The 9,794-nt window shown below is 45.1% G+C and overlaps 1 protein-coding gene across 36 annotated transcripts in view; it reads left to right on the top strand.

Moving 5' to 3' along the window:
- The first annotated feature begins 4 nt into the window (after window positions 1-4).
- The window catches only part of Rnf214 (ring finger protein 214), a 40,804-nt gene continuing 31,014 nt past the window's right edge, over window positions 5-9,794 (top strand). For 2 of the 36 annotated variants that reach the window (XM_087562736.1, XM_087562729.1), the window contains exons 1-5: window positions 5-184; window positions 1,995-2,108; window positions 6,523-6,568; window positions 6,828-7,033; window positions 7,782-7,841. Coding sequence is in view for 20 of the 36 variants with exons in the window: in XM_087562712.1 (XP_087418838.1) it covers window positions 2,002-2,108; window positions 6,523-7,033; window positions 7,782-7,841 (678 nt within the window). In the remaining 16 variants the exon portion in view is untranslated. 36 annotated transcript variants of the gene reach the window in all.

Genomic DNA, 9,794 nt, shown 5'->3' with positions numbered 1-9,794 from the left:
AATCAGCGGCTGGGCCTGCGGCCTCTTGACCAGCGGGCAGAGCTCCGGGCGCTGGGCCGACGCCCGCCGACCGCTTCTGCCACAGGCCCGTGCGGGGTGTGGGAGTTCCGGCGCCCCGAGTCCTCGTGTCGTCCGCCACAGGACCCCCTCTGCCAGAGGGCCCTCGTCCTTCATGGCGTCCTCTGTAAGGACCATCTCGGTTTCAATCTCCAAACACCCCTCGCGGCTTTTCTCCGTCGGACTGCCATAGCCTTGACTCTTTCCCCATAAACTCCTCAGAGAGGCTCCCGCCTCCATCCGGCCGCCGTCTCTCTGGCCCGCGTTCCCTCGGGCTCCGTTGGGTCTCAGGGCTATCCTTCAGCGGCCCCGTTGCCCGGGCGCTGCCTGTGCCTGCCGCCAGAGGGCGCCGTCGGTGGCGGCCGCACACCCCGCGGGGACGCTCCTCTCGCCGCCCCGGCCTCGCCCCCTGCGCTCGCGCCGCCGGAAGTGGGAGGTGCCGCGCGCGGGCCGGCGCTCGACCCCTCCCCCAGGCTTGGTCGCCCCCTCCCCCTCTCCGCCCGCTCAGGTGCGTCCCTTCCCTCCCCCCCCCCCGCTTTGCTCCCCGGGGGCGCGGCGCGGGAGGTGTGTGCGAGGCGGCGCGCGGGTCTGGGCGGCGGGACCTGGGGGCGCGGCGGGGGGCGGGGAGGGGGCGGCGGAGACGGGGGCGGGAGCCCGGCTTGGCAGTGGGACGGGTGCTGGCGGCCGGTGAGGACGGAGGGGAAGGGGTGGAGGTGGCCCTGGCCAGTGCCAGGCGCCAGCGTAGCGGTAGCTTCCAGTGAAGAGTGGCGGTGACCACCGGGAGAAGCTTCCCCCCATTGTCCCCTTCTGCGTCGCTGTCTGGCTGGTGACCATCACTGGATTGCGGGATTCCCTTGGGTAAACGGGACTCTCCAGCCAGATGTGCGACCCCCACCCCTCTCGCTTTGCTCTCTAGCTGCGGAGTTAAACGTATGACCCTTGCCCTAAGGTTTTCGTTTACCGGGCAACGGTGACCCAGACCTTGTTCCCTGTTGGAGGCAATGATCTCGACTCTATTGGAGGCAGAATGTTTGCATCCGAGATGCAATAATGGCGTTTCAGGGCCCATTTTCACCCAGGAGCTTTTATTATGAGAGGAAACTGAGACACTGAGCTGTGACTGATTCAGCCTAACTCAGTCTCTGCTCTTGTGCATTCTTCTGGGTTCAGAGGTATTCATGTGATGCTGTCAAAATAAAAGCAGGAATGTGAACTGATCCTACCTTCACCACCTAGTAGTTTTTCTTGTCACCATAGAAGGCGGAGTTTTATTTTGCAGCAAAAAAAGATGCTCTTAAAAATAAAAATGTAAAAAAGCATCTTCTTGGGTTCCCTTACTTGAGTTACCATGTATTTCAGCATCTCCCTTTTCTCCTGGAGTAACCAAGTAGTCACCTGTTTTGCCACAATGGTAACTTACTAGTGGGGCATTGCCAGATACCAAATATTCCCTTCTGTAGGAAAGGAAAACCGACAGGCTAAAAGACAGCCCACAGAGATGGTCCAGGGTGACTTGTTCTTGGAAACACAACACAGAAACCCTATTACTTAAATTAATAGAGAATGCTTTGACTGCAACAGCCAAAAGGGATTTAAACAAATTGGTTCTTGGCCAAAAGGGTCAGCTTTAATAAATGGTAGTAGACAAGGTAAGTATGTGGACCATTCAGAAAATTCCTATCAGGATTATCATCTATTTGAAATGACTGCATTTCTGTCAAGAACAGAAGTAAAGTCTTTGCTTAGACTCCTGATATTTACGTACATATGACAGTTCCTGAGGGCTGGTGCTGAGACTTTCAGCAGGAAGTGGTTTTTATTATCCCTGTAGAGTACTCTTTCTTAGGTGTTTGGAGGGACCGACTCAATGGGCATTGTACAGAGGAATGCTTCCAGCTTTGTAACTTGTGTTGTTTCATTTGTTTCTGAATGTCCAGAGTGCAGATGTCGGCCTCTGAGGTAGCTGGCCTTGGGGCCCGAGCCCCGAGTCCTTCGGAATCGTCTGCTTCTTGTACTTCCAAGTCAGATGACGCTCTCCCAGATGGCCTAAGGTAACGTGCAGACTCTTGAGGAGAAGGCTTCTTTGAGTAAGGGACTTTTGAGATGGGCTTCTGAACATCTATTCTTTCCTCTTTGGAGCTCTAGTGACACTTCTGCAGATTAAGGTTTTTTCCCCTCCCTCAGATTATTGTTTTTTAAGTAGGGACTGCTTGACTTTTGTATGGTATCCTATATGGCAACTGATACTTGGGTAGGCATGCTAGGTTAAGACAGGTATCAACACAGCATAAATGCATATATTTCCTTGCTTTGTCCTACACAGACTCTGTTTTCATTTAACCATTCTTGTGTATCATGCTCATTTTTAGACAAGGTCTCCCTTTGTAGCTCTGTCTGGTCTAGAATTCATAAGCTTTACTCAACCTCAGAGCAATCCACCTGCCTCTGCTTTCTGATTACTGGGATTAAAGGGATGACCCTGTGTGTGTGTCCATACTTATATCTGTACAAATCATTGTTTATTGTGTGTTATACGTGATGGGTGGGGAGGTGTGACGGCAGCTTTGTGGAGTTGGTACTTTGCTATTATGTGGATTCTAGGCATTGAACCCATGTTACCAGGCTTTTGTGGAAAACCTTTCCTACTGAGCTGTCTATTCATTTATAAGATTCTTGGTTGTATAGACAGATATATCCATACAATGAACAATCACAGATTATGTGTGTATCTATTCATATTTTTATCTTTGTTAATATATCTCACTGTTCACTGCTTCATGTGTATTTTGCTATATGCCTTAAATTAAAATGTCTTATTCTTTTTCTTCCATCAAATTTGTTTTTTATTATATCAATTATTTTTTTCTTCTTGAAAGGTCTCACTATGTAGCTTTGATTGACCTAGGGCTGACTGTGTAGACCAGGCTGACCTTGAACTTACAGAGATCTGTCTGATTCTGCCTCTCAAGTCTTTAAATTGTAGTGTTTGTGTGTAACATACATGTCACAGTTTTCATGTGAGAATCAGGAAAATCTGCTAGAATTGGTTCTCTAATTTTACCGTGTGGGTCCAGGGGAATCCAAGTCAGGTGCTTAGGCTTGGTAAGCTAGTGCCTTCACACACCGAGCCACTCCACTGGCCTCATGACTCTTTGTTGCAGTTCACTTTTGAGACAGGATCTCTTGTAGCTCAGGCTGGCCTCAAACTATGTAGCCAAGGCTAATCTTTCTGTTTCCACCTCCCTAGTGTGTGGGACACCACACTTAGCTTTTTCCTCCAAAGTCTTGAAAGCAGGGGTTTTAATTTCCTAACTTTGCCTCTTAAGACTGTCTAATACACTCTTATATGCAATATTGAACTAAATTGACTAGGGGACCTGGGACCTAATATAATAGGTAACACTATACCAACAGCTGTGTGCACACTTACACATTCAACCCTCATGTAAGTCCCAGAAGGCAGGTGTTAATGTTCCTATAACAGGTGAGGAAACAGAGAGGTGAGTGACTTGCCAAAGGTACAAAACTGTGTTGGAGTCAGGATTTGAACTCATGAACTCTGACTTAAGAGTCAGTAGATATTTGTTTTTGAAAAGAGAATTTTGAGTCAGGTGTGATGGTACATGACTGTAACACTAGCACTTCTGGGGTCAAGGCAGGAGAATGTGAAGTTCAAGGTCATATTCCGTTACCCTAGTTCAATACCAGCCTGAATTACATGTGACTCTGTGACTCTGTCACTAAATAAATAGACAATGTATGAACAAAAAAATAAGAGGTACTTGTTAGTGAATGAGTAATAGGGGAAATGCAAGCCTACCATAAACTTGGATATTTCTGCTTGTGTTAATTTTCTAAATAAAAGCAGCCATGACCTACCAGTAGTAGTAATAGCAGCTAACAGTATGTGATCTCTGTTAGGTGGACAGTACTATTTCTACTTTAGAAATGAAATAACTTGTCTAGAGACTAGTAAATTGTAAATTTTGGATTTAAGCCTGGGTATCGTATATGACCAGGTTTATAATTAAGTTTCCTGTCCCCATTCCACAGTTGACTTTCAAGAAGAATCACCGAATGTTTGCTGGAGGAGGGAATTAAGTGGCCTTGCTCCTTCTGTAAATAACCCTTCATCCATACTCCTGTATTAACTCTAATTAAACTTACTGGTCCACTGAAAAAATAAATAAAAACTAGCCAGGCTTCGTGCATGCCTTTGATTTCAGCACTTGGGACACGGAGGCAGGTGGATCTGCGAGTTTGAGGCCAGGATAGCCTGGGCTACACAGAGAAACCTGTCTTAGGAAAGAGTAAATAAATAAATGACTGAGTGTGTTTGTAACGATTTCTGTAGCACACAGTCAGTTGCTCTGAGAGAAGAGCACTTCACCTGTGTCCGTGCTCACTTGGGATGCGTAAAGGGTGAGCTGACCGACTGTTTACACAGTGTGGCAGGGGAGGGAAGACAGCAAAGACATTTGATACAGACATTTACATTTTTTATTTATTAATTTTTGGGCTTTTTTGAGACAGGATTTCTCTGAGTTCCTGTTGTCCTGGAACTTACTCTGTAGACAAGGCTGGTCTTAAACTCACAGAGATCCTCCTGCTTCTGCCTCCTGAGTCCACTAGGATTAAAGGCAAGCACCACCATGCTCAGCTAATTTTTTCTTGATGTGCATTGGCATTTTGCTTACATGTGTGCCTGTGTGAGGGCGTTAAACTAGAACTAGAGTAAGACAGCTGTGAGCCACCATGTGGGTGCTGGGGATTGAACACATGACCTCTGGAAGAACAGCCAGTGCTCTTCACCACTGAGCCATCTCCCTAGCCCCTAATTTAACATAGACTTAACTTGTGAGCAAAAGACTGGCTGTGAATGTTGGATGTCACTCTAACTGTGCTTTAAGGTTCTCTGGAAAATGTAGTGCATTGGCCAAATTCGAGAGTACCTGCCAGTTTTAGCACTCAAGAGGGAGATGGGAGGAGGGTCTCTAAGAATTCAAGACCCAGTCTGATCTATTTAAATATGAGTGCCAGGCCAGTCAGGGCTACATAGTAAGACCTGATCTCGAAAAGAAAAGAAAGGAAAAGAAAAGAAAAGAAAAGAAAAGAAGAGAAGTATATCGGCTCTTGATTAGTGAGCAGTGTGTGCCTAGCCTGTGCAATTGTGTTCATTCCCTAGACCTAGGGGTGAAAGGAAAATTAAACATTAAATGTCTTTGACAAATGATAAAATTCCCATCCCAGATCTTAAATATATGTATGTTTATAATATAGAATAAAATTTCTATTGAAAACTTCAATTATGAATTAAAATTTTACCTTAAATAAAAGCTGAATATGGTAGCTTATGCCTAGAATCCCTAGCTCATGGATGCAGTTGTAGGATGGTTGCCATGGTTTTGAGGCTGGTCTAGGCTATATGTGAGTACCATGTTCAGGCCAGCCAGGACTACATACCAAGATGCTATCACAAAGAAATAAAGTGAAATTTAACTCTCAACTACTTGAGGTGGTACTCTACTCTGGCAAACTGTTGACTCAAATAGTGGTTTTGTTCAAAGATCTATGTGACAAGTTTAAAGGACAATTATTTTTAATTCAAGTAAGTGTGCGCATGTGTGTGTGTGTGTGTGTGTGTGTGTGTGTGTGTGTGTGTGTGCGCGCGCACGCGCACGTGTGTGCATTGTGCATGCACGTGCTGAGGACAACTTTTAGGAGTTTTACACCGTGGGTTACAAGGACTTAATTCAAATCATTAGGGCTTGCACAGCAAATACTTACCTGAATTATCTTACTGGACTAGTAAAATTATTTTTGTGGAACATGAGGTTGGAATAAAAACAATGTTTTGCCAGGTGTGATGGTGCAGACCTTTAATCCCAGCACGTGGAGGTTGAGACAGGTAGATATCTTTGAGTTTAAGGCCAGTCAGTGAGCTCCTATCCAAACAAACAAATCTAAATATTTATGAAAATAGGCATAACTAAGTTAGCATGTGTAACTACTGTAACTAGCATTGTGCTGTTTTTTTCCTATTCACAACAGTTGTTGGCACTGGGCATTTATTTTTAGATCTTGAGGGTGACTTGTTTTTAAGAACTTAGTATAGGCCACTCCCAGAACTTTCTCAAGACCTCACCTCCCAGGCTGGAAATCCTGGAAATTGTTGGATAGTGTGTTCTGATGGTGGAGAAGGCCTGTAAGCTCTAGTTTTGTTCTAGTGGCTGTGTTGGGGATATGGCTCACTAGTAGAGCACTGTCCAACATAGGTTTAATCCCTAGCACTGAAAAACAAATATCATATTTAATCTTTCAAAAGTGAAAGAAAGAAATTCCCTTCTTTTGCGGTGCTAGTAACAGAATTCTGGATTTGAGGCATGCTAGTCAGGTGACATACCATTGAGCTACAACCTCATCCCAGAAATTTTTTTTTTTTTTTTTTTTTTTTTTTTTGGATAGCCCCAAAGACTCTGCCCAGAAACAGAAGAACTTGTCTCCGCCGAGTGTAAGTAGCCAAATGATAACCGAGGAGAGTAACAGAAATGCCCGTTTGGAACATCCAGAACAGAACCCTGGTCCGTCAGTGGGTGATACCTCAGCAGCGCACCAGGAAGTTTTAGGAGAAAACTTGGTAGCCACAGCCCTTTGTCTTTCTGGCAGTGGGTCTCAGTCTGATTTGAAGGACTTAACCAACCCAGCAGGAGAGGAGGGGGACACGAGCCTCCGGGAGAGCCTCCATCCAGTCACTCGATCTCTTAAGGCAGGGTGCCACTCAAAGCAGCTTGCCTCCAGGAATTGCTCTGAAGAGAAATGCCCAGCAGCCTCCATCCTAAAAGAAGGTAGCAGGGATACAGGCTTGGACTTCCGACCTGTAGTACCTCCCGCAAATGGGGTTGAAGGAGTCAGAGTGGATCAGGATGATGATCAGGATAGCTCTTCCTTGAAGCTTTCTCAGAACATTGCTGTGCAGGTCAAGTATCACGTTTCTACTACTAAAATGGGATTGGGGGCGGGAAGGAGCCATTTACGTGGTAGAGAACTGCATTGTGTCATTTTTTGCTAGTAGTCATCACACAGCTTGCATATATCGTCATGTAATGGTTTTATTCTGCTGTGGCAGAAACAAGAAAGCCACTGTCTAATTGTATAGCATGCTGGGATTATTATTATTATTATTGGATGGAACTTGATTGGTGTGGATCCTTAGTATCTATCCTCTCCATTTTTTCCTTGTATTTTTTTGTTTTCCAAGCCAGGGTTTCTCTGTGTAGCACTAGCTGCCATGAATCTCAGTATGCAGACCAGACTGACCTCAAATTCACAGAGACCGCCTGCCCCTGCCTCCTGAATGCTGGGACCAAAGGCGTATACCATCGCTGGCCAGCGAGCATCATACTTTACACCTCTGCCCTTGTTACTTGTCTGGTCTGCATCCTAAGAAGGAAACGTATCCTGCTTTCTGGTGCCTGAGGTGCTATGTTGGGGGAAGAACTGTGGGCACACAAATTTCAGGAGCAGTTATCCTCTCAGAACCTTTGGCTCTCTCTTAGGCAGGTGCTGATTGTTTTGTGGGACAGTCTACACAATGATGGAGTGTCTGCGAGAACTCCACTGCTGCTTGGCTCCATGTTGCAGGATTCTGATGAATAGCTAGAATAACTCTATTTATGTTAAAGTGGCATAAAGTCCTCAGTATGACTGTTTCTTCTTTTTTGTAGACTGACTTTAAGACAGCAGATTCAGAAGTAAACACAGACCAAGATATTGAAAAGAATCTGGTAAGTGTGTACTTAAATGTCATTGTCACATAAAGCAGTTGGAGCACAGAATGTAGAAGCATCATCATCTTTGTTGGGAAAAGTGCAAATCTCCTTCATAAGACCCCGGATGGGAGGGGGTTGGGGATTTAGCTCAGCGGTAGAGCGCTTGCCTAGTGAGCGCAAGGCCCTGGGTTCGGTCCCCAGCTCCGGGGAAAAAAAAACAAAAAACAAAACAAAAAACCGCTACAATGTAGGAGGTGACCCGTAGCTCCTGATGTTCCTGCCCTCACCTTCTAAGTGCTGTGAAGTTTTTAATGTAAAACTTTGTTTTGTTTTTGAAATAGGGTCTTACTGTATAGTTTTGATTAACCCGGAAGTCATTGTTCAGACCAAGCTGGCCTTAAACTTACATAGATTGGCTTGCCTTTGCCTCCTGAGGGTTGTAGTTAAAGGTGCTCGTTCTTACCTTTCAAGCTTAAACCTTTGCAGATGAAATATCCCCATGTTTTTAGCCGTATTCTTTTCCTGTAAATTTCCCCCCTCTTATCTTGGTTACTTTTACTCTGATAGGCCCCATTTCCATCAGGTTTTTTTTTTTTTTTTTTTTTTTTTTTTTGGAACTGAGGACCGAACTCAGGGCCTTGTGCTTGCTAGGCAAGTGCTCTACCACTGAGCTAAATCCCCAACCCCTCCATCAGTTTTTTTAAATTAATTTTTATTCATTTAATAATTTTTGAGATAGGGTCTCACTGTGTAAGTCTGACTAACCTTGAACTTGCTATATAGACTAGGATGGCTTTGAACTTGAAGAGATGCCCCTGTTTCTGCCTAAAGTTCTGGGATTAAAAGGCCTACACCGTCAAGCCTGGCACCATTCTTTTTTTAAAGCTGATCCTCTGTGGGTATTGTGGTACATACCTATATCTTAGCACTTGGGAAGTAGAGGCAAGGCCAGTCTCAGCTGTGAGGCCAGCCTGTATACATGAAAGGAAGCTGTCCAAAGAGCTGGCTCTGTGAACCAAATAAAATGTTTTGGGTACACTATAAGTAGTTCTCAGTACACTGGCTTTGAATCGTTGGGTCTTATATTCTAGACTCGATGTTAGGCTTAAGTTAACTAACTATGTTACAATTTCAGGCATCTGTCCCTTTATCAGTTCTCATTCATCTGTATCACTTTCTTTACTGTCCCTTGGTAGTTTGTTGTAGTTTAGATGAAGTCTCACTGTGTAGCCCAGGCTGGCTTTGAGGCTGTAATCCTGCCACTTCAGCCCCCCCAGGTTACAGGTTGGGAGGTTACAGGTGAGTGCCACTAGACTGAGTGGTTCTGAGGAGCTTTATTTTTATTTTGGGGAAAAGGCCTCAAGGCCTAGGCTGGCCTCAGCCTGTCCTTCCTCTCCTCTGAATACCAGGGATTTTCCAGGTGCAGACATTATGTCTGCTTTCCTGCAGTACTGGGATGGAGCCCAGAGCTTTGAGCTTGGCAGTCAGGCGCTGACTAAATTACGTTCCCACCTATGTTTGTTTTCTGAGAAAGGATCTTGCTGTAGTAGTTATTTGTTGTTTGTTTAGTTTTGTAAAAAAAAAAAAAAAAGTCACAATTACTGAGCAAGGGTGGCAACCGAGGAACTATTGGTTTCTAAACTTCAGATAGACACTTGGAAAGTTGAAGTTGGAGAATCAGAAGTTTAAGTTCGCCTTCTCTGCAATTTGAGTTCCAGATCAGCCTGGTTGCAAAGGTTGTTCATAAAAACAACAATAAAACAAAACCAATACAATTTTAGGTAGAAGGTATTCATCTCTCTTAAAATAATCCCCTTGGCCCACTGAGGTGGCTTAGTGAGGAAACGTGCTTGCCACTTAGGCCTGATGAGCTGAGGCCCATCCCCAGAGCTCATGGAAGAAGCCAGGAGTGGCTTGCAAAGATAGCTTGACAATCAGAGCACCACTGCTCTTCTAAAGGGCCTGAGT

This window comes from Rattus norvegicus, chromosome 8 (genome assembly GCF_021556685.1).
Source record: "Rattus norvegicus strain SHRSP/BbbUtx chromosome 8, alternate assembly SHRSP_T2T, whole genome shotgun sequence".
NCBI lineage: Eukaryota > Metazoa > Chordata > Mammalia > Rodentia > Muridae > Rattus > Rattus norvegicus.
Note: the sequence above shows the minus strand (reverse complement) of the source record. Positions and strands in the feature narration are given on the sequence as shown.